At 42.0% G+C, this 25,492-nt stretch overlaps 1 protein-coding gene across 1 annotated transcript; it reads right to left on the reverse strand.

Annotated features, from left to right (window-relative positions):
• Positions 1 to 15,081: 15,081 nt before the first annotated feature.
• LOC107372668 (Ig-like V-type domain-containing protein FAM187A) lies at positions 15,082 to 24,177 on the reverse strand. The gene is made up of 5 exons (XM_015940881.3): positions 23,115 to 24,177; positions 22,394 to 22,665; positions 21,969 to 22,316; positions 21,354 to 21,592; positions 15,082 to 20,550 (listed from the first exon to the last, which is right to left on the reverse strand). Exons 1-5 carry the CDS (start codon positions 23,349 to 23,351, stop codon positions 20,327 to 20,329), a joined length of 1,320 nt encoding a protein of 439 aa, XP_015796367.1. The 5' UTR covers positions 23,352 to 24,177; the 3' UTR covers positions 15,082 to 20,326.
• Between the last annotated feature and the right edge of the window lie 1,315 nt (positions 24,178 to 25,492).

The following is a 25,492-nucleotide window of genomic DNA, read 5'->3' on the forward strand; positions in this document are numbered from 1 at the left end:
ACAATCTCTGGAGACACCTTGATACGGAGGTTGAGGAGAGCAGGATGACCTCTAATACTACAGCCAATTCCATAATTGAAGTCCAACGCTACCTGGCTGAAAGAAACACACCAAGAACACAAGACCCATTACAATATTGGAAAAATAACCAGAATTTATATCCACACCTTTATCAACTCACACTTCAGTTCTTATGCACACCATCTTCATCTGTACCCTGTGAAAGAGTGTTTTCTAAGGCAGGGGAACTGGTGTCTAAGAGGAGAAATGGCCTTGGAGCAAACACACTGCACAAACTTTTGTTCCTCAATAAAAATGCATAAATGAATCCATATTTAGTCTTTTATTTTGTATGATCTAACACAGAGGGTAACACATTTACAGAAGTTAAAACTTTTACTTCTGATTTTTATTAGACACATTCAGAAGATTTAACATGCCAACTCATTGTAGCATTTACACAAAGGTTATAAGCAAATGTTAAACTCCTTTCATAAACAACTTAACTTAACAAATTGAGTAAATTAAATTACATAATGATATGATATGATATTTTGATTACAGGAAATTAAATGTTGCACACCTGGTGTTGGTTTGCAGCATGTAAGCTTTTCCATCTTATTTACCTGCAATGATTTTAGAAATACTGCAGGTGTCACTATTGAATGACCAACACTGTCAATACAGTGCCGACACAGTTTGTCTAGTGTGTCAATACACTCCTTGAGGTATCATCATTCCATCACTAGTAGGATGATTCTAAAAAAACATAAAGTCAAAGGGCAGGAAGCCAAACCCAGGGACTGATCAGGAGATCAAAAAATACAAAAACAGAAGCTCAAAAACTGAGCACGGACGGGCAAAACTCTGGGCAGGACAGACCAACGTAAACACAAAACAACACTGACTAACAACAATGGACCGACCAGACACTGAGACAAGACAGGGCTTAAATAAACTTGGGCATGATGGGAGGCAGATGAGCTGCAGGTGTGTGGGGAGAGGACCAGGTGAAAGCAATACTTAATCAGGGAGGGAACTCACAAGACCTAAGAAAAAACCTAAAAACAAGAAAAGCAACCACATAACTAATATTCTAAAGGGAAGGAGAACTACAAAGACTGGTGGGACAAAACATATAAAAGAGACTAATAAAATGAAAAGCTGAAACTATAAACACTGCAGAGGGATGACTGGAGAAGACTAAAGGAACACGGGACCCGAGAGTTATATTTGGAAGGCTGAAGACCAGGGGACAAATGAGGAACACAAAGAGACACATAAATGAGATGCAGACAGAGGACACATGAGGGCGCTATGATACACAAAAGGAGAACCTGGAGTGGGAACTGGAGGGGCTGGGGAACAAAGGGACTTAGAACATGACAGACTTATATCTAGAGATGTTACAACCACGTTTTTGCTCCTGATCTCAGTCCAAGTTGCTTTACTTTTGATTATCTTTCACTACTGAGTCCTGTTCTGATAAGAGGTGGTGAGACGAACCACGCATCAAAATTACCGCAATATTACTACCAAGCGAGGCGGAACGAATGCCGCAAAATTCACGCAATGACATGCCAGCATGGCGCGTTTATAGACATACCATTGCAGTAATATTACACCGATTTGCCGGCATTGTGAGTCGTAAAAAGGGCTTACCCCGGCTTTCCACAGGAGCCGTCAGCACCACATTACTGCAGCAGCACGTCATAGCTGCTGATAGGAACCGCTGTGGTCAACAGAACCTTTTCCACTGGAGCCGTCAGCAGCGCGAGTCGGCCGCGTCTCAGGAGCAGCATGTCGCGGCCTTTACGCGCCGGTTCTATTTTCTCCGCGCGACGCCTCTGAAACGGGTCAAGTTCGACATTTTTGGAGAAGGAAAGACAGGAAATCGGACGCGGAAATGGAGAGAAGCTCCCGAGATTTTCAGAATAAAGAACGTACTGCCTTCCGGTTGCTTTACTTTAAAAAAAAGTTACTAACTGTGCGTCCCCGTGAGAAGTTATCACCTAGCTAGCGGTCTCCTTTGTTTTTCAGGTCCGTATTGGCGATTATAAAACGGACAGAACATAAAACACAAACCATGTTGTAGTTTTCTCCTGCTTGTTGTTGTGTTTACTGACGAAGTCACTCGTGTAACTTCGTGCTCGGTCGGTGACAGCTGCTCCCCTGCTGCTTCGCTTCTCGTGGGAAGGGCCAAGCAGCAGCTTACGCGAGCAAGACGTGCTGCTGCAGTAACGTGCTGCTGACGGCTCCCGTGGAAACCCGGGGTTATGAGACTGAATACCTCCTTCTCTCCTTTTGAGGACACACACACACACACACACACACACACACACACACACACACACACACACACACACACACACACACACACACACACAGAGCTCACTCTCTTCTCACATTCCCATGGGCCTGGCCTCGACTCCTCATCGGCCTTCAGGAGTTCCAGTTGGAGACCCTAACCACCCTGGTTTTCCAGGAGCCTGTCCAAGAGGCTCAGTCCGAGCACCAGCCACCAGACGAGTCATTCCCAGGCTTCCTCTAAGAGTTGTTCCCACTGTGGTGGGTTCACCGTATTGTAACCGGTTTTATTGTGAAAGGGTTCAACCCTGAAGGGGTTTTGGGAACAAACGGAAAATGATTAACGCTGGAAGCTAAGAAGCTCTACAACATGTCGACTGAATCCTTACGCACGAACACACGACATGGTGTCAGAAGTGGGATCAGCAGTAAGAGCTTAATCATCGAAAGTTTTCTCGAGACATAAGGATGTCAGACGGAGAAGCGGGGGCTAGCGCAGCAGCCACGCAGCCTCGTACGTCAACGCCCCACCAGCAACCAAACGGCAACTATGCAAACGCGAATCTACTCCCAAATGCTACATTCACCATCCAGCTTCCTGACAGTTTGATTTCTCCACGCCACAACAATGGGAAAAGTGGATACGGGGGTTTGAAAGGTTCTATAGGATTATAATAAAGTAATTAATATTTTGATTTCACAGACTGCTCACATCTTATTGTCGACAAACACTTTGTTTGGTAAGCTTTATTAAAAATAGTTTCTTGATTTATTAAAAGGAGAGAGTCCTTTCTTCATTCTTCTCTTGAGCTGGAAAGAAGCAGTTTATAACAAATGCATGAGACCTTGAGGCCATATCTTAAGCAGACTAGTTCTGTGTCAGGGGAGAGGGGGAAAATGACTTTTGGTGGAAAACAGTAATTTCATTCAGTTACATATCCCCCCTTTTCAATGGTACGGTGGTCTGTACAGAGACAACCTGGTGTTGAACAAACCAGAGTTTACATTCCTTCCACTTTCATGGGGGGTCCCACAGGGATCTGTGCTTGGGCCTCTCCTGTTTTCAATTTACATCCTCCCCCTGGGTTTCATCCTGAGGAAATGTGGCCTGGGCTATCATATTTATGCAGATGATTGCCAGATCTACCTGGCTTTGAACAAACTAGGCTCCCTCTCTCTTCTGGACCAATGTTTGGCTGAAGTGAGGGTTTGGCTTGCCAACAATTTCCTTAAGCTGAAGGATTCTAAGTCGGAGGCACTCCTCATGACCGCTAACAAAACCACACATTTATCTTCTGATTTGGACACTCTCCCATATGACCTCAAGCAGTGTGTTACCAACCTGGGGGTGAAACTGGATACACACTTTTCCATGGGCCCTCAGATTAACACAGTGGTCAGATTGTGTTTTTACCAGCTGCGCAGACTAATTTGCTTAAAACCGACCCTGAAACGAGCACACCTGGAATCCAAAATTCATGCTTTTATCATCTCCCGACTGGATTACGCAAATTCATTTTAATTGGTTTACCTGCCTCCGCTCTCAACAGACTTCAGATCGTACAAAACGCGGCAGCCAAGTTTTTAACAAACACCCCTAGAAGAGACCATATCACACCTGTACTGGCGCGGCTCCACTGGCTATAGAGTCAAGTTTAAAATCCAGATTTTTGTTTTTAAGGCCCTGAATGGACTGGCTCTGGATTACCTGTCTGATCTTGTCACTCGTTCTGTGCCAAACCGGGCACTGAGATCTAATGATTGCCTGCTGCTTCGCGTTCCAACAATGAAATACAAAACACGGGGGCAGCGTGCTTTTGTCTATGCTGCTCTGACACTCTGGAATGATCTTCCTCTTTCAGTGAGGCTGGCACCATCCCTCCATCTATTCAAGTCGCCACTTAAGGCTCACTTTAACGACCAGACATTTTTAAATCCCTGACTTTTATTATTTTACTATGTGTCTTTTTATTGACTGTGATTATCTGCTTTGTTGTGTATTTTATTGTTGACCGTGTATTGTTTTATATTGAGTTTTTACTTTTTATTCTGTACAGCCCTTTGGTCGGCTGCCATGCCATTTTTAAATGTGCTTTATAAGTAAAGTTGGTATGGCAATGGTATGGTAGAGTCCTAAAGGGACTCCGACGACAGGGGAAGGTACAGTTCCCCAGGAAGAGGCCAAAGTGGTGAGGTACGAACCCCACTCCGAAGAACAGTCTACGGTTTCAACAGCCTCGCATAATCCCTTTGGAAGCACACAAGTCAGCAGAGTATTAAGGTATCCACGTGGAGGTAATAATTTGAAGCAGGAGCAAAACTGTATATAAATCCACGGGTAGGGAATACTTCCAAAATAGTATATTGTTGTTTTGTAGTTGTAAATAAACCTGATCATCATTTTAACTTTTAAATCCCCCGTTATTGTCCCTTCCTTTTTACACACCATCCAAACTCCCCAGGAAGGGCCGTAACACCACTCGCCTCACGCACATAAGTGACCAAAACAAAGCAGCATGGAGACACCCTGTCTCCAACCACCTCTCAGGCAGCAGCCTGCTCTCCCAAGTTCTACACGTCACCAGAACATAACCAACCAACACAATAAAAGCAGTGTTATACAAAATTGAAGGCCTATAGTGTTTATTCTCTTACAGTAACAATTTATCAATTTTTTTGAGGAATTTATTAGAGATTTTTTGGTTTTTATTAACTGTGCAATAGAAAAATAATTATTTGATTAATTGTCTAAATAGTCATTAGAATAGTTGACTATTCGTTAAAATAATCGTCAGAATAATCGTTTTGAAAATAATCGTTTACCCCAGCCCTAATGATTATTGCTCCTTCTGGATGAAGAACGAGGCACTGACCTTTACTTTCATTGCCATTCTCTCTTTGTGAAGCAGAGATTTATCAGGATATCCCCGATGTTCCAAACTCACTTTCTGGAACTGGAACCCCCCTCCCCCGGCAGTTGGCAAACTAGAAAAAGGTGTGCATGTCCTGTTTACAATGTGGAGTGACAGCAGGAACGGCCAATCACATGTTAGGAAGTATCAGCAGAGCCAATAGATGAGCTTATGGACGGTTCTAATAGGAAACAGACACAAAGGGTTGTTTTCCACTTGGTCCTAGTGCTCAACTAGAGTCTATTTAATACAGCGTATAGGGGGACGTGTAAAAAACTATGTCCATGGTGTGAATGGATGAATAATTCACTGTAGTGTAAAGCGCTTTGGCTTTCTCTGACTCTAAAAGGAGCTATACAGTTGCTGGGGTCTCATTTATAAAACACTGCGTAGAATCTTTACTAAAACCGTACTTAAGCTCAGCAAAAAATTTTTTTTACTACGCCAAGTAGGTTTGTGATCTATCAAACATGGAGTACGCACAGCTGCACGCAATCTCCGCTTCATAAATTTCAATTCAATAATTTATTTCACTCAAAGTTGAAATATACAACTTCAAATTAGAATATAAGCATTTGAGTGAAATACGGGGAGGAAGAAGAAAAAATCTTATATGACCTACCCCCTTTAACTAAGACAAGATAAATAACAAAAAGTACAAAGTAGCCTTATACACAAAAAATAAACCGCTCTCTTACTTCCACAAATAATATCACTACTAAAACATTAACCCCCCATCCTCAACTCACCAAATCATACGATTTTAGCATTTTATCATTACACATTTTTTTAATTGATCAGTAGTTGTACATTTTTTAATTCATCATCCAGGTTATTCCATAATTTCACACCATATATTGAAATACACATTTGCTTTAATGTAGTACGAACAAATATCCTTTTAAACTCTGGTTTCTTTCTACTCTTATCATTTTTTGGGATCAAAACAAAGAACCTTTGTAGATTAATTGGCAGTAAATTATTTCTAGCCTTAAACATAATTAGTAAAATTTTCAAGTTAACTAAGTCTTTGAATTTCATAATTTTAGATAGAACAAAATATTTGTTAGTATGTTATCTCGGATTTGCTTTATATAGAATTCGCAAAACTTTCTTCTGTGACAGAAACAAAGGATTAGTGTTTGTTTTATATGTATTGCCCCAAACCTCAATACAATAAGTTAAGTATGGTAAGATAAATGAATAATGTAATGTCTGAAGCATTGAAATTTCTAGAAAACCTTTGACTTTGTTTAAAATTCCAACACTTTTGGATATTTTTTGTTTTATATATTTTATACGGGATTTCCAAGTAAGTTTATGGTCCAAGAGAACCCTAAGAATCTGACTTCATTTACTCTATCAATTAAAAAACCATCAATAGACAACGTAACTAAATCATTAGTTTTTCTGTTACCAAAAACCATGAATTTTGTTTTATTCCAATTGAGAAATAATTTATTGTCATTAAACCACTTCTTAAGTTTAGACATTTCACAAACCATATTTTGAATAATAATTTCTAAATCATTTCCAGAACAAAATATATTCGTGTCATCAGCAAACAATATGAACTGTAATACTTTGGACGCATCACAAATGTCATTTATATATAGAATAAAAAGCTTAGGGCCCAACACTGACCCCTGTGGGACACCGTGCATAATCTCTAGTGAATCTGAAATTTCATCATCTAACTGTACAAATTGATTTCTATTGGTCAAATAACTACTTAACCAGTCATGGGCGATTGCACGTATCCCATAATCCCTCAGCTTGGAGAGTAAAATACTATGATCTATTGTGTCGAATGCCTTTTTAAAATCAATAAACAAACCCACTGTATATATTTTTTTCTATTGCTGATGAAAGTTCTTCATTTAATTCCAATAAAGCGAGGGATGTAGATTTATGTGATCGAAACCCATACTGACTCTCACTCAGGAGGTTTTCCTTCTCAATAAAGTTATCTAGTTTCTGAACAACCATTTATCAAGCACTTTAGAAAACCGAGAAAGCAATGAGATTGGTCTATAATTATCAAACTTATGTCTATCACCAAATCAATCAGAGACTAACTAGAGAGGTTCTCAGGTGTTTCTGGATCACATCCCGTCCTCAACACGCCCACTTACTGCCATAAATGGTCAATGCAAAGGCCTTGTGGATCTCATGCATTTACATAAGCCGACTCGTTGCAGCATTTCACCATTAACGATAGCGACTGCAGATCAAGGAAGATCAATTTCACCAAAGCAGAAATTCTGGGTGAGGTGGAGAAATGAAAGGAAGTGCTTTTGCAAAACAAATAAGAGAAAATCCATGGAGTGGCACAGCGTTACTGAAGCTGTCAATGTTGTGAGTTCTTCAGAGAGACCTGAGGGGGATATTTAAAAAAATGGTCCGATCTGAAGGTGGAGGCAAAAAAAAAAAAAAAAAAAAACTATGTTTTGCCACTGCCAGAGTGTGTCTGCCACTGGAGGAGGCCCTGGCACCTCTGATCCTCCACCGCTCGCCGTTAGGATCTCAGCAGTACACGGACTGGCAAGTGTGCGTGGCATCGTGCCGAAGAAGGAGGGAGACACTGACCATGCAGGGGGGACTGGTAACGCTTAAGCCTTTTATTAATGCAGATCAAATGTGTCCGTCATTAAAATATAAAACAAAACCAAATCTCATTGTTTACCCCCCCCCCCCCCCGTGTCTAAGTTATGTTTTATTACACACAACAATGTTCTGATTTATTTGAAAATCACTTCAATTTAATCACGTTATCATCTGAACAGCTTTCTTCACAATGTCCATTCAAAATGTGTTGCATGTGTCCGCTGGTCCATGTCATAGTTTGAGGGGATCTCAAAGTTTTAAACCAGGTTTAAATTTTGATTTCAAAGGTAAAATGCACCTTTGCATATCAATGATTGATTGCATTGTCATATGAAGCTAGTTTTGGTGGTTTTAGTTGTTATAACACAACACAGGAGAGATGTGATCTGAGAGTGGCTTTCCAACAGCTGCTGTGTGTGGTGTAAGAGGCCAGGCCCAGAGGGACAGACACATACTGTATACAAGGACCCGCTCAACACAAGTCCACAAGAGTTGTCTGAAATAGGAAGCCAACAGCTCACTCCCTGGTGACAAGACCCAGTCTGGGTGAGATATTCTGTCAGAACACGTTCACCACGCTGCCTGTGATCCTGTCAGTCTGTCTCCATCTTACACTCAGCAGGAGCCTCTGCCATCTTCACATTCTGTTGTGTGACAGGATAATGATATTTCTCAGCACATCCTGTGTGTTTGTGTGCTTGTGATTTGGAACGAGGAGGAAAGAAAATGACATTTTAAAACCTTGTAGAGTTAACCGTGAAGCCCAGAGCAGGTCAAATGAATATTTCCAGCATTTTCTGTCTTCTTCTGCTTATTTTGTTATTGATCTGCAAGTGTAAATGCCTGAGTTGTAATAATCAACCAAACATTATTGAAGCAATAACAAAAGAAGTGCTGTGGCACCAGATGGATTATTTTGTTTGTGGTGTTTTCTCATTAAAAAAAATTCTTAATCACTCCTATCCTTGTTTAAGATTCTCCCCTTCTACGCTCATTTACTGATCTCTTTTTTTTCTCCGTGTCCTGTCTGGCTGTGAAGCAAACAGAATTGATGTCTGAATGCTGGTAACAAGCCTTACAGATTTACTCTCAGGTGGAGCATCAAAGCGTCTGCTTTTAATGTCACGCCTGATACTTAAAACTTTATTGTTGTTGTTTTTGAATGCTTTGTAATTCCGACCAGACACGGAGACAGAGGTGAAAGAGAAAGGAAAAGACAAAAGGTGGGGAGAGAGGGGTCCACAAAAATGAACAATAATGAACAAGACTCTGCTTCTAGACCTGCAGAAAGAGATAAAAAAATAAAGCAAAAACAACAACAAAAGGGACACAACAACAATACAACAAGATCAAGCTATCGCTGCGTCAACTTGATGAAGAAATATATAATCAACATTGTTTAACTGAACAATCACACAATAATAAATCACAGTGCATTAAGTGCCCACCATAGTCTTAAGACCTGTGTTGAACGTGCTCAAGCCCGTTGTCAAATAGAGGCCGACTATAGTGAAATTTACTTTCATGTCTCGAGAACTCAGTTATAAAAAACTCAAAGGTTATCAGAAAGTGGTCCGAGAGGACTGGATTATGTGGAAAGATCGTTATTTCCTCACACTCTATGCCATAAGTCAGCACAAGGTCTAATGTATGATGGCAGGAGTGGGTGGAGCTATGTATTCTTTGAGTAAAACAAATTGAGTCTAAGATATTACTAAAGGCTACATTGAGGCTATCATTTTCAATGTCCACATGAATGTTGAAATCCCCCACTACAATGACCTTATCAGTAATTAGCACCAAATCTGATAAAAAATCAGAGATCTGATCCAAAAACTCAGAGTAAGGGCCTGGTGGACGATATAAAACTACAAACAAGAGTGGTTTTACAGTTTTGCAATCTGGATCAGGAAAACTAAGAATAAGATGTTCAAATGAACTGTAACTATTAATCTGTAAGGGACTGATTAATAAGTCCGAATGAAAAATGGTTGCTACTCCTCCTCCTCGCCCTGTACTTCGAGCAATATGATGATTTAAATAATTTGAAGGAGTCGACTCGTTTAAGCTAACATAGTCCTCTTGCTGCAGCCAGGATTCTGTGAGAGAGAGCAAAGAGATCTGATTATCACAAATCAAGTCATTAACTAACAAAGTCTTAGAAAAAATGGATCTAATGTTCAACAACCCACATTTAATTTTTCTAATTTTCTGCTCAATTGAATTTGTTCTAATATTTATGAGATTTCCATGATTTGCTTTATTAAGCCTGATATTTAATCTGTGTGATTTTGGCCGTGGGCAGGACACTGTCTCTATGGGGTAGTGGGTGGGTAACAGTACAGAAGCTGCAGAGGGGTGTGTTAAACTACGACTCTGCTTCCTGGTCTGGACCCTGGGTTGTCATGGAGGACTAATAAAACTGGCCATATTCCTAGAAAGAAGAGCTGCACCATCCAAAGAGGGATGGATGCCGTCTCGCCGCATCAGACCAGGTTTTCCCCAAAAAGTTTTCCAATTATCAATGTAGCCCACGTTGTTTTCAGGACACCACCTAGACAACCAGCGGTTGAAGGACAGCATGCGGCTAAACATGTCGTCACTGGTCCGATCAGGCAGGGGGCCAGAGAAAATTACGGAGTCTGACATTGTTTTGGCAAACTTACACACCGAAGCAACATTAATTTTAGTGACCTCCGATTGGCGTAACCGGGTGTCGTTACTGCCAGCGTGAATAACAATCTTACTGTATTTACGCTTATCCTTAGCCAGCAGTTTATGATAAGATTTAATGTCGCCCGCTCTGGCCCCAGGTAAACATTTAACTATGGTTGCTGGGGTCTCTAATGCCACGTTTCTGACTATGGAGCTGCCAATGATCAGAGTCGGCTTGTCAGTGGGTGCGTCACTGAGCGGGGAAAATCTATTAGAAACGTGGACGGGTTGGTGGTGGCCCACGGGCTGGGTTCTATGCTTCCTGCGTACCGTCACCCAGCCGGCCTAAGGTCCCGGCTGCTCAGGTTCTGCTGGAGGACAGCTACGGGGTGGTTCTGAGCTAGTTAGCCCCACGCTAGCTAAGTAGCTACGGCTGTTTACGGGTTTTTCAACAGCGCAGAGCTGGGACTCCAATTCCGACACCCTCGCCTCCAAAGCTACAAAAATGCTACATTTATTACACGTACCATTATCACTAAAGGAGGCAGAGGAGTAACTAAACATCTGACACAGAGAGCAAGCGATAGGAGACAGAGGAGCAGAGACAGAAGTAGCCATAGCCGTGCTGAGGCTAAGCTAACTGGACGAGCAAACTGTTCAACACCAAATAAACTGCGTGCAAACTCAAATGGTTCCCTAAAAGCTAGGTGGAACAACAGAAAATGTGTGTTTTAGCGTGCTTTTGTGCTACAATACCTCAGAGATATCCAAGTACAGAGAAATTAAATCAGCTTTAGCGAGCCCCAAACACCAAACAGCTACACGGAGTGCAACACTGAAAACAGGAAACAGGAAACGCCTTACCGCCAGGTGCAGCCAATCAGCCAAAATGTGCGACTGTCATGCACCCTCTTTCAAAAGTGTTAGTAATAAATTCTTAACTTTTTAAAACTCTGACTCTTCTTTGAAATGAAACACAGAATGGTGTATTCTTGGTTATTGAAAAAGCAGATTCCTTTAACTTCTGATTAAATAAATAAACTTTTGCTATTAAATGTAATTATCTTAAATTAAACATTAATCTTTGGATTAAAATATAGACCAAGACAGTTAGTGTATGAACTTCTATCGACTGCATTAATATCCTAGATATTTGTGCATAATATAAGTTCATATGCTAATGTCCGATCTTTTCTTCAGAATCTAACAAAGCTGATAGCAAACAGCATTCGTTCTAGTAGTTAACCACGCTGCATCCCACTAGGTTTTTCAAACAATTTTATGACTCATTTAGAGATGAGATTTTAACTTAGATGAACTGTTCCCTTCAGACGGGGGTCTTTCCTGCTGCTTTTAAACGGGCGGTAGTCAGACCCCTGACTTAAGATTTTATCAACCGCCAACATGTCCTAGAGAAACTGCAGTCTGGTTTTAGGGTGAACCACAGCACTGATACGGCTCTTCTGAAGATTTTAAATGATTTTAGAACAAATTATGATGCCTGGAGGGCAACAGTGTTGGTTCTGCTGGATCTAAGCGCTGCCTTTGATACAGTAGACCACACTATTCTTTTAACCCGTTTAAAACAGATTGGCCTCTCCGGTGCTGTTCACAGTTGGTTCGCTTCCTACCTCACAGACAGGACTTTTATGGTGAGTCTGGATACCTGTTCCTCTGGGGTCCACAGCATCACATACGGTGTGCCTCAGGGTTCAATTCTAGGCCCAGTGCTTTTTAATCTCTAGATGCTCCCTCTGGGCAGCATCATCAGGAGACATGGGGTGAATTTCCACAGTTACGCTGACGATACACAGTTGTACATCTCTGTGTCTCCTGATGACGCACAGCCAATGGAAACACTTTTTAACTGGATTTTAGATATTAAATCATGGATGACTTAAAACTTTCTCCAGCTCAACCAAGACAAAACTGAAGTTTTAGTCATCGGTCCTGAGGCCCAGAGAGAGAAACTTTTACCTAAACTACAACCAATCTCTTTTTTTCCATCACTACAAGTGAAGAATCTGGGTCTTAGTTTTGACCCTGAGCTGACTTTTATTCCCCACATTTAAAACGTCACAAAAATAGGTTTTTACCATCTTAAGAATATCGCCAGAGTCCGCCCATTCTCTCTCGGGCCAATACGGAGACGCTAGTGCATGCTTTTGTAACCAGTAGAATTGATTACTGCAATGCCCTGCTTTCTGGTCTTCCCAAAAAGAACATCTCAGGTTTACAACTTTTACAAATCTCAGCAGCACGTGTCCTGATGAAGACCAGGAAGCAGGAGCACATTACTCCGGTTTTAGAATCACTGCACTGGCTCCCCGTATGTTTCAGGATCGATTTTAAGGTTCTTTTAATGGTTTTTAAGTGTCTTAATGGTCTCGGGCCTTCTTATCTTTCAGAACTGTTTTTACTATATAAACCCTCACGGTCTCTGCGCTCCTCTGGCAGCCGTCTCCTAGTTATCCCTAAAGTTAAGACTCACACCCACGGCAAGGCGCCCTTCAAGTACTACGGCCCTCGCCTTTGGAGCGGGCTGCCGGAGGACCTCAGGGCCGAAGGGAACGTCCACGCTTTTAAGAATACCCACCTTTTTAGCTTAGCTTTTAACTGATTACTATTTATCTAGTCTGTTTAACTGAATCACTTGTCGTATTTGTTTATTTATAATCACTTTTTATCAGTTACTTTCTATCCATATTAGCTTTTGTTATTTTACTTGTTATATATTTTAATCCTCCAGTGTTTCCTCTGCGGAGCCCTCTGCCTTGGGGCCGGTGGTCGGCGGCGGCGACCGGGGCGCTCCTTGGGTAGTGCCCGAGCAGTGGTGGGGTCTCCGCCCTCCCTCCCTGGGCGTCATGGGCCAGTGTCTTGGCTGCTGCCACGGATCTGTTGCTGTCGAGGCAGATGGCTCTGCTGATGATGTGTCGTCCATTACCTGACCCGTCTGAACTCAGCCTATTGTTTACTCTGTTCACGTGTGTGTGTGTGCGTGTGTGTGTGTGTGTGTGTGTGTGGGTGTGTTTGCGTGTGCATGTGTGTGTGTGTGTGTGTGTGGGTGAGTGTACGTACACCTTGGAAATTGGCTGCGGGAGGGGAAGTGTAATTGTCAAATGTTTTATACTTGGGGAGGGAGGCTGAGATGGGGATATGGGATCTATGGGGCCATTTTAATCTGTGAAGCACTTTGAGTTGCATTTTTTTGTTTGAAAAGTGCTATACAAATAAAGTTGATTTGATTTGATTTGATTGGGAATTTCACAAGAAAAACAATGCTGTGTTTCTGACCACTTACAAAATTTGTTTAAAATTTGTTCAATGTGCTGCCGTTGTGTTGGATTGTCAATGCAACCCGATCTGCAAGGTCTAACCTTGGCCAGAAACCAGCACGGTATATGTCATCCGAATGATGTGCCAGGGACTGTCACAAGGTAAAACGTGGAGGGATGGCACACAGTGGAAAAATGGTATATTCTGTGTAATTACTTGAGCAGTTTTGTTTTATTTGCATGATTTTAGCTTTTGAGCTTGATGTTTATTGCATTTTGTTTCTCTGTGTTTTTGCGCTTGATCCACTGTGGACTTTGTGGACATTTCTGCTAAATGACAGTCACCTGTCCTGAGACTGCCAATTAGGTGCCAACAGAGCTGGGAGGACATGAAAGGGAGAGCAGCCTGCAGGAAGCCAGTGAGAAGGCAGAAGGATTAGCTGAGTTTTAAAAGTGGAGCAACCCATGCTGAGACGAGTTTAAGTGTCCCATTCCTGCAGCTGGAGCAGTGACGTGTGTGAAGCAACGTGTGTGATTGACAACAGAGGGGGGACCTCTGCTCACTTGCGTGAGTAAACGCTTCCACTGCTGCTTGAAGGGTGAAGCTCCATAGGGGCAGATCCTGTGGAGGATCTTTAACGGGCTGCTGCCACGACCAAAGGTTCTACCCAGTGTTTTGTGACCCGCAGTCACTGCTGCAGGAGGAGGGTGCCAGGGAGAGACGGCCAAAGGTGTCGATGGAGAGCTCCTTCTGCGACCTTCTGCTAGGAGGAACAAGAGTTACCTCGAGAGGAGCCTTCCCTGTGGTGCTTCATGATTAAGGACGTGAATGGTCTTGTGACTCGTTTGGACTTTTTTAAATGATCTCTTTGTTGTCTGCATGCTAACTTTTAAAATAAACTTTTCTTAATTTGTTTCAAATATTAGTCTTACTAACGTTTTTTTTTCATCACCATCTCGTGGATTATTGTGGGGAATACAAAGAACTAAACTTCACCGATCAACCTGTATGTGTCTCTGTTCTCTGGTTTCTGTTACGCTCGCTCCCACCCTGTATCTAGGCCTCTCTGGTTTACAGCTCAGACCTTCCAGTCACAGAGTAGTCTTAGTCACATTTGGACTTGGCACACGCACTCGATGGGGGGGGGGGGGGGGGGGGGGGGGGGTCACAGCCCCGAGAGGCTGTGGTGGGGTAACTGGGCCCTAAACTATTTATCATTTATATAAATGACATTGTTGAGGCATCCAAAGTATTAAAATGCACCTTATTTGCAGATGATACAACTTTCTACTATTCAGGAGATAATGTTGAGCAGATGATAGAAGTGATACAAACAGAGATGAAAAAATTAAACTATGTTTTGATGGGAACAAACTATCATTAAACAGTGATAAATCCTGTTTTATGATATTTAGTAATACACATTCAAATGATGAAATTTTATCAAATATAGATGAGATTAATATTAAAAGAGTTAAAGAAGTCAAGTATCTGGGAGTCATCACTGATGAAAAAATGTCATGGAAACTACATATAAACAGTGTCAAAACTAAAATATCTAAAACTGTTGCACTGTTACATAGAGCTAAAGGGTAGCTTTACAATAATTCATTATATTTGTTATATAACTCACTGATCATACCGTACCTGAACTACTGCATTGAAATCTGGGGAACAACATATAAAACTTACACAAATTCCATTTACATCTTACAGAAAAAAGCAATCAGAATAATCACAAGGAGCAACTACAGAGATCCGTCCAATCCATTATTTATTAAATTAAAAACACTAAAATTCTACGATCTGGTGGACAACAATATTTTAAAATTTATGTATAATGCAAACAAAAGGAACGTACCTGCAGGATTAATTAAACGATTTACAAAAAGACATAGCAAATATGATTTAAAGGGACATGAATTATTTAACATACCTAGACATCGGATACTCGTAAAGGAACATTGTGTCTCCACATATGGAGTTAAACTGTGGAATAAATTGAATACTGAACTCAAGAATGCAAAAACAATATTGACTTTCAAAAAAGAGATAAAAAATAAAACGATTAACTTATATAGATCCGTTACATAAATGTGTGAGGGGAGGGGGGTGGGGGGGATGAAAGGAAAAAAAAAACTAGTATGTATTCGTATGTGTACATATGTATGTATATAGATCTGTAACTTAATGCTTCTTTCTGTGTAAATTGTTTTCTTTTTCTATTTTTTTTCTCAAATTCATGGGTTGAGATTTTGTCGGCCAACAGGTCCAGGAACTATATTGTTCAATTTCTTTAAGAATCATGTGATTATTTCATTTGTATTAATATTATTTTAGTTAAAAGGGGCAGACAACATAAGTTTTTCTTCTTTCTGTCCCCTTTTTCATTTTGGCTTGCAGCAATTTAGTTCTGATTGTATTTTCATTTTAATGTCAATAAATGAAAATAAAACATAAAAAAAAAACAACAAAAAAAAACTTATTTTCATATCTGAAAGGTAGTAACCCCATTACAGGGTGGGACTAGATTCTTCTCAGGTTATTACCTGAAGGTGGTATGTGTTCTCAAACACACCCCCTATTTACCCTGTTCTCACCCTTTACACACTTATGTTTACCCAACACATTCTCACACCCAAAGCGTCGAAATATGACGATCAGGGTGCCCCAGCACGTCAGGAGAGGACGCGCTGTCCCAGAGTGTCGGTATCCGACGCCTGCGGTTACACGGACATTTGACCGAGTCGTGATCTACTTAACCTTCCCCTCAACCCCATTCTAACCTTAACCAGCTTGCGCATGCAAAGCTTAATTGAAAATTACTGAGTTAAGGTTAGGACGGGGGTGAGGGGAAGGTTAAATCGCGAGAGGTTCGAGGAATAATGTCCGTGTCACGGACGCGTCCTCTCCCGATGTGCTGGGGCACCCTGATCGTCATATTTCGATGCTTTGGGTGTGAGAATGTGTTGGTTTACCTAGAGTTACCTTCATATGTATCTCTAAGCATCCCTGTACAAAATCCCCATGAATGACTTGTGATTACCCTTGGTCCCTGTTCCTGTTTGTGCCCCTGTAAAATCCCTAAACATACATCTGCATACGCTATGCTAGTGTTACCTAACTGTGTGTCTACATTAAGTCAGAATTGGACACACTTTTACACCAACTGACTTGAATTCAACAGTGAATTTCACTCAGGCGACTTGCATCACTCCCAAGTGTGCCATGTTCTGTGTCCCTTTGTTCCCCAGCTCCTCCAGTTCCCACTCCAGGTTCTCCTTTTGTGTTCTCTTAGCGCCCTCATGTGTCCTTTGTCTGCATCTCTGTTGTGTGTCTTAAGTTGTAGCCCCAGCCTCTTGTTCCCCGGTTCATTGTATGTGTGTATGAGTTTGTGTGTGTGTTTGTGTGAGTCCTTCCCTTAGTCTTTAGGTTAAGTTTTGTGTTTCATATAGTGTTAGGTTTATCTGCCCTCCACTGGTTCTCTTCCCCATCCAGATAATTGTTGTCACCTGCCTTCCCTCCAGCCTCACTCCACACACCTGCTTCCTGTTTCCCTAATTGCTCCTCCCTGTCTATATAAGCCCTCCTTGTCTCATTGTTCTTGTCGGTCCATTGTTGTTTGTCAGCGTTGTTCTTTGGTGCTCTGTGTGAGCTTCCTGTCTAGTCCCCAGTTTGTGCTCTGATTGAGCTTTGTTCTCCTGCTTTTGGGTTTCTGGATTTTGGGCTCCATGCCTTTGGATTTATTTTTGTTCATCCTACAATAAAAGGATTCTTTTACTTTATATCAACTCCTGCCTCATGTCGTCTGGTGCTCTGCATATTGGGTCCTACTCCTCCTAACCAGAACGTGACAAAGGGCAGCTAAACAGCCTCGTGTGGCTGCTAGGGGAAAAGGGGATTACTTTGAGAAAGTGTGCCGAGTTTGTGTTAGAAAAAAACACGTTAGCTCTAATTAGCATGACTTGCAAATGGAAGCTTACCACTCACAAGCCAGGTTAGAAAAATCAGATTAAAATGATGGTTTCTTTTTGATTGTTGCAGCTAAAGACAACATAAAAACATTCCCTAGCTTCTCCCTGCAAACTTGGTCTACCAAGGATAAATAACGTTTCATTGCATGTATTAATGAGTTGGGAGTGAATGTCCTCTGTCCCCCGCTTCTCCTCCAGCTTCACTGGCTGCCAGTCAACTTCAGGGTTCATTTCAAGGTCCTGGTTCTGGTCTATAGGGCCTTACATGGACAAGCACCATCTTACATTGGTGATCTTCTTAGTCCCTACACCCCCAGCAGGCCCCTGAGGTCCAGTGATCAAAGCCTACTGGTTGTGCAGCACCAGGCTAAAGGTCAAAGGTGACAGATCATCTGCTGCTGTGGCCCCCAGACTCTGGACCTCTCTCCCCCTGAGCCTGAGATCAGTGGACTCAGTGGTCTCCTTTAAAAAGCAGCTGAAGACTCACTTGTTCAAGCTGGCTTTTGTATGACCTTCTTCACCTCTCTCTCTTTATTCTGCTCTCCCCACCTATTCCACCTTCCTCAGGATCCACTGGTTTCCCTCTTTCCTGTTCACTCTCTCTCTTTCTTTGCATTTTTAATCACAATCGTCTATTTTTGCTCATGTAAAATATATTTTAAAACATTTTCTAAATGCTTTTTTATATTTTTACATGTTTAGTTTTTGTGAAGCGCCTCAGGATTTTTAGCTTGAGAGGCGCTATAGAAATGATATCTTCTTCTTCTCTATAGTTCAACCTTTATCCAACCAATAGACAATTATTACCGGTATCATGTTGTATTCTATATCAAAATGTTAAACGTAGTTGTAAATTTGTTAAGAAGCAGAAATACGAAATAATTGAACATTGCAGGAGCAACACTGTGGTTATTGCCTTTTTCTCTTCATTCCAACAGAAAATGAGAACAACTGCCCTGAGAGAACCTTCCTTTCTGATTGATCATTGTTCATAAAGCTGGCTCTGAGTGACGTCAGACGAACAGATAAGCTGCATGTCTGCAGGCAGAAGGAAAGGAAATAGAGAAGTGATGAAGAAACAATTGACACATAATCGATGGAGGAGAGAGGCTGCGTAGAGTGAGACAGCTGCAAATAATAGGTGAGAGTTAAGAGAAGAAAAAGGACTGAAAACATCTTGGTAACAACTGTGAGGAAAATAATAATTACAAAAACACCAAAAATTATATATGGCAAATTATTGTTTTTTTCAGATAATCATACTTAAAATACACGACAGATAAATGAGATGAAATGTGTTTTACCACGCAGTAGAACAAATCAAATTCAACCATCTTTTCACTATAAAGCTATGATTGCATGGAATGCATTACCTAGATTTTTAATTTTTGAAAGTAATAACATTTCTTTTCAGAAGAAACTGAAAATTTTTTTGTTTACACATTTAATTGTATAGTGACTATGAACTCTGCAACGAAGGATTGAGAATCTGGGTTTGAGGTCGAATACTGGATATCGATGAACGAAACAATGGACATGATGTCACCATTCTGTTATATTTTATTTTTAATCTTTATTGGTTTGATTAACTCCTTTCCCGATATTAGTTTATATAAGTAATTTTGTTCTAGATATGTGATTTCATCTTGAGCTACTGGTATTATGTGAATTAGGGATGTGTGTGCGTGAATGTGTGTGTGTGTGTTGGGTATTATCTTATGTAAACTATTGTATGAAAATGTATGAGACCCCAGGAAGACTAGCATCTGCACTTAGGCAGAAGCTAATGAGGATCTCAATAAAACGAAACGAAACATCAGTGAAAATGAGATCAAGTTTCATTCCAGGTTTCTTATCCTGGACACAGTTACAGAACTAGCTTGGCTTGAATGACCCATTTCCTGTCCGTCTGATCTGAACGGAGCAGAAGACATTCTGTTTTTGACAAAGATGGTGAAACTTGGTGAAGTTTCTAGTGTTGCCACAGCTACTGCTTTCATGGACATGGGCCGTTTCTGACATTTTACGTTCAGGATATAACTGTTGGTGATGCGGCACATTATGGGACACCTTGCTGTCCCAGGTCTGCTGAAGGATGCATCCTCGATATGATGGGCGGAGTTAGAATACATCCAGGAACTTTGAGCATACCCGCCATGACACATCCTTAGGATTGTAACAGTACTTGGGTCAGAGCTGATGACGTTTCACAACGACCCGAGTACACAAGTACAGACAAGTACGCATATTGAGAAATGGCCATAATCTGTAATTTATGAAAGAGGATTAGGGTCCTTCAAAAGAAAATGAAGAAAATAATAAAGAATTTGAATTTTGACTTTAGTGTCAGAAGTCAAAAGTCAGAAATCATTTTCTTTTCTTTTTTCCCAGCAGCTCTAATTGTCTTCCTCAGTAATGAAATCCAACACATGCATGTAAAAAAGAGGATCATTCTAATTCTACATGGAGGCACTGCAGCCCACCGACACTCTCATACTAAATGCTTCATTTTAGTTTTTGGAGGAAATAATCCTTCCTGATGGTCTTCAGCATATCCATCATGAATCAAAAAGAGAGAATTACATTTCATTTGGTTTAATCACTGTGTGTTGCGTCCTCTGTGAGGTGTTTGATCCCGGCTCTGCAAAATAACAGCAGACAAAACAGAGCGGTCATGGCGGCGTAGGACTTTAACACCGTCTGAACGGCAGCTGGGAAGTCAGGATGTGACAACAGCGACTGGCCTCGTCCCAAATGGGAATAAACCAGCAGATGTATCTCGGCAGCACGGTGACCTTCCAGCCAGCAGTAGTAGACTCCTGAATAAGAAAACACATGGAGGAAAAAGCTGTTTGCTTTAATATCGCCAGAAATACACAACCACTAGACTGTGTGCTACATGAAAACGCGTCCCAACGTAACGGTATGATATCTGTTTGTCAGACAGTTACTGTTTTAGGGGGCTAGCTGTTTATTCAAAAGGATTACTTTGATCCTGCTTGCAGTGAGAAAGAACAGGGAACGAGGAGATGCAAAGCAGTGACTGACCATCGTTGGAACATCATGTGTTGGTGAGGCTGGAGAGCAGTGCAAACAGATGATTGGATAAGAAATGACAAAGGGCTTATTTGGACGTGAGGTAATGGTACGTTTGACAACTTAGCACACACTTTTTTACTTGTGGCTAACCTTAAAGTTAGCTTTCAAGACACAAAACCCTTTAGAATATGAAGTTTTCCAGGTTTAGACACTCCAGTCTGACCGCTGGTACACCCAAACACACAGGAAGCCTCTGTGCCACGCACTGTTTCACTGGTCTAGATGTGGGCTTGGAGAGACTTCTGAAGCTTTAACTGAGAAAGATTTAGAGTTTCTCACTCTTGGAGGGTATTGACATGGAGACATTCAGTCTTCCATCACGCTGGACCGCCATTAAAATGTTCAGTTCAACAACCTAAAAGATTGCTTGACGGAAAGTTAAAATTGAAGGTGAATATTATTATCATGAGCCTCAGCAGAATTCATCTGGAAGCCGTAAAGCTAAATTATAGGAAGGAAGGTCAACAAGAACCAAAGAGTTACCTTCATCTCTGTCGATTAAAGGTAACGGATGTGATGATACCTGAGTCCTGCGCTTTGGTTGGTTGGAACACGAGGTGATGTCCTGTATCTATCCACAGCCTGGGTGGGGGGGTGCTACTGTTACCACCTGGCAGGTGTTCTGATCTGTAGATTGGTTTTGATCCATGATCCCAGGCCACAGCCGTGTTGGGACGTGCCCCGGGGCATTCCAGGACGAGGTCTCGGTCAGCTGGGTGGTTCAGAAAGAGCACGGGTACCGGCACTGGCAGGGAGTCAGAACTGTGCCACAAAAATGAGATGAATGAATAACGGAGTAGTCCAAATAGTACACAAACATGATGTTAAAATCTGTTACGGAAAGTGCTTTTTACACTAATCATACAATATCAGTCCTTTTATACAACAGAGTATTAGCATTACGTGAGATCTGAAAGAAAGTAACACGTTTTATTCAAACCTACGTTCCAGGTGTTTAGGAGTGGAACAGTGCTGGCTTCAGACTCCGACACAGTTTTACAACATTTACAAGCGAGGCTGATGTTTGTAAACGTGGTTTTTAGGAGTTCTCCGCATTTTAGAGGCACGTTCCTTTAAGTGGACGCAGCATTTAAATGGGATCTTCCTCATTCGTTGAACCTCGGCAGCACAAACTCACCTATACCCCAGAAATTCCTTCAAGGCAGTCAGCTGAGAGGGAGGGGGTGCATCGGTTGGACAAGTCACTTGACAGCTCTTGATCTCCAACCTGGCCCCCGTTCGGCTGCTCATCTGAGTTTGGAAAGCTCTGGGCAAGGCCCCGGAACCACACGATGCGGCCGTCTGATTGGGCTGTCTGTACCGCACATGCAGGAAGCGGGAACGAACGTAGCAGAGTCCCACACGGACCTGCTCCCCGGGAACTCCACAGCGGTCGCAGACAGACCAGGGCTGGAAGCTGGTGAAGACCTGGTACAGGTATGCTTTGCTCTTATGCCTTCTCCTCTTCACACTTTCTTCAGAGGACCTGGAAGAAAACAGTCTCTTATGAGTCATAACATACTCTCAAAACTTAGCAATGGCTCCACAGCCTCTCCTGCTGACCTCTGAGTCAAAGTGACTGTTTGGGCCTCCTGAACATCCAGGTCGTAACCAAAGAAGAAGTCCCCGTTGGTGGAGCCGCAGATGTAGAGTCCGGAGTCGGCGGGCCCCACTCTGAAGATCAGCAGGCTGAAGAGCCGGATGGTGAATCGACTGTGAAGGTCACTGCTTTGAGGGATGTGACTCGTGTCCAGCAGCCTGTTGCCTTGGTGATCCGACAGGACTCTAGTATCAGTCGAGCCGCGTTTCTGGAAGAACCACACAACAGACTGGACCTGCAACAGAACAGGGAGGAGAACAGGCAGAAAAAGTGTTAATCAACCCTGCTGGGGTCTCAAACACTCAGCAGAAATTCTTCTAGCCACTTTGCTCTCGGCACGTTTCCTGATGGAATGGAGCGGTTGGTTAACAATGCTGGATGTTAGTGGTCCATGTGAGCTCAGAACCCCACAGCTTCTCCCGTCACGGTGTTTGTGTGTAAACCATCACCGTCCCCGTCGTCTTTTCCACATCTTTTTGAAACCACTTTAAAGACGATAAAACAACTGGTGCTGCACCCTTGTTGGCCAACGGAGCCACATATGCATCAGCCCAGAGACCACAGATGTTTAAACGGTTTCACAGAATCTGTTATTATCTGAAGTCACTCACATTTTTATTATTTTTCCAAAGAAACAACAGATCTGATGTGATTGTATGAAAAGTCCTACAGAAGCGACACTACCTCCTGAGGCTTGCAGTAGCAGGGCAGCTCCACGGTGACTCCGGCCAGGTAGGCGGCGTTTGTGAAGGTCAGGAATGCCGGGCAGGCTGTGCTGGCAAAGACATCCTGTTTATCTCCAGGAGCCTCGTAGCTCCGTGATTCAGACGACAGCAGCAGGAGGATCAACATAGACGTCACAAACATCTCAATTTTCCAGCAGGAAATAGTTCCCCAGTGCCAGAAGAGAAAAAACAGCATTGTTTACTTTACTTTTAAATTTTAGAAATCTAAATAAGTTCTATGTTGCAGTCGATTACAGCGTATTCACAAAAATCTCTGTTTCTCAATATTCAAGGATGCTAGCTCGTTCTTCTGTTCCAGACAAGTATGTTCCTACCAAGGACGTCAGAACGTCTGTTCTACCGAGGACGGGAGGACGAGGACGGTATTTGGAACAGAACCGTACTCCGCTGTGTCCTGGCAACAAGTGCTGCTTCTTTGTACAGTTACAATAACGACCTGACATTAAAATAAAAGTCTAGTTTCTCCATTAAATGACAAAATAACAATAAAAACTTCTTATTTATTTTATATTTGGCCCATTTTTGATCAAAACTATTAATACTAGCATTTCCTGATCGTCAGTGATTAAAATACGTGTATTTTTCATCAGAAGAGAGCTACAGTGCTTTTATTTTGATAGTGGGTTAGCTAATTTGCATTGTGAAGGATGTGAGAGTGAAACCCATACACACAGGAAAATTTACAGTTTACACACGATTATTTTCAATAACAGACAACATTATATTATTTTATTTTCATTTCTAATATTAAACATTACAGTTATTAGCTTTCTCCTCTGACATTCGGAGTTTAACGGTTAGCGGCGCCATGCATTAAACTTTGCTGTCCCAAGTCCACAGAAGGATGCACCGATGCGTCCTCGATACAATGGGCGGAGCAAGAACACATCCAGGAACTTTGAGCGAACTTGCCGTTATGCATACTTAGGATTGGAAGAGTCCTTGGGCCATTGCTGATGGCGTTTCACAAGGACGTGAGTACACAGGTGCGGACAAGTATGCATGTTGAGGAATGTATTAAAGAGCAAGTCAACCCCTACCAGAGTCTAACTCCACTCCCACTTCATGTTTGAAAAATGCAACAAATGCTGTTGCCTGGCAGACCAAGAGGGCGGAGCTGCTAACAAATACACACACACACAGACTCACAACAGCATTGTGACATCATACTGTACCAGTTTACATCATAGCATACCTCTTAGCCAATAGCGGTGGCAGATTTAAATTAAAATACAGTGCAGAGTTTTTACCTGACAACGGCACAACACTGACAGTTTTAGGCAAAATATTTAAATTTTAACTAAGATGCACTGAAGTGCCAAATTATTGACGACACGTGTCTGCAGCACGATTAGACACTCGTATATTTAGTTTATCAGCAAAAAAAAGTTTATTTGGGGGTGACTTGCTCTTTAAATAAATTTTTGGATCTCCAGAACAGCTCGCATGGGCTTGCAAAAGAATCATGGAACCCGCTGATTGTGGATGTGATGATAGTAATGAACCTGATTTCAAGGAAAGAGGCCAGGTGTGTCCAAAGTGTGGCCCGAAGGCCCTCACAAGCACTTCTCAGTGAGATATTTGGTCTCTCCAGGTGACAGTTACTATACAGCAGCACTTGTTGAACATTTTTGAGTTTAGATTTTTACAAAACGTTTATTTAGGCCTTTTTGAACAGAACAAATAAAACAATTGCAGTAGCATATTTTGTTTTCCATTATTTAGATAAAAACATATATTTTTTTGGCCCTTGAGGGCTTGGGCCTCGTGTTGAGAAGTGGGAACACTCCGGGACAAGGCAGATCAAGTTCCCATTTATCAAAGGAACACTTTTCAGTTTTGGTTTGCATTTAGCATCTCCTCGTGTCCGTTTTAACTCACTGTCGTAAAACAAAACTGGTCTACCCTCCTCCTGAGCGTTCATCTTTTTAACACCTTAGTCTGTCTGCTGACATGTTTCCTCAGCCTTCGATAGTTTCTTCAGCAGCAGCACATCACTGAATCAGACAAAACATCTCTTTACTTCCTTTCTTTCATCTTCCTTCTCCAACCCATAAACCCCGGCATGTCTGAAGGTCTGACGTGTGGCTACCAGCCGTGAGGGCGTATCCGAGCATCGGGTCATACGGTGAGAGAACATGACTCGTGAGCTTTGCTCTGCGAGGAACTTGAACTGTTTGAGATGCAGCTGAATGCTACGAGTGAAAAGGCAAATGCCCGGCTTCAGATGAGAACTCTGACTAAAACGCCTCAGACAAACAGTGTCATGGTCTGCGTCTTCCCTCATGTGTCTCCTCATGTTCTCCATCCCTCTCT

This window comes from Nothobranchius furzeri, chromosome 15 (genome assembly GCF_043380555.1).
Source record: "Nothobranchius furzeri strain GRZ-AD chromosome 15, NfurGRZ-RIMD1, whole genome shotgun sequence".
Lineage (NCBI taxonomy): Eukaryota > Metazoa > Chordata > Actinopteri > Cyprinodontiformes > Nothobranchiidae > Nothobranchius > Nothobranchius furzeri.

Excerpts from the sequence above, each read along its gene's own strand:
- LOC107372668 (XM_015940881.3), bottom strand. The coding sequence starts at position 23,351 with ATGCTGTTTTTTCTCTTCTGGCACTGGGGAACTATTTCCTGCTGGAAA. Across the intron at positions 22,666-23,114 it reads GCTACTGCAAGCCTCAGGAG|GTCCAGTCTGTTGTGTGGTT; the intron begins GTAGTGTCGCTT and ends GTTCTGTTGCAG. Across the intron at positions 22,317-22,393 it reads ACAGTCACTTTGACTCAGAG|GTCCTCTGAAGAAAGTGTGA; the intron begins GTCAGCAGGAGA and ends GTTTTCTTCCAG.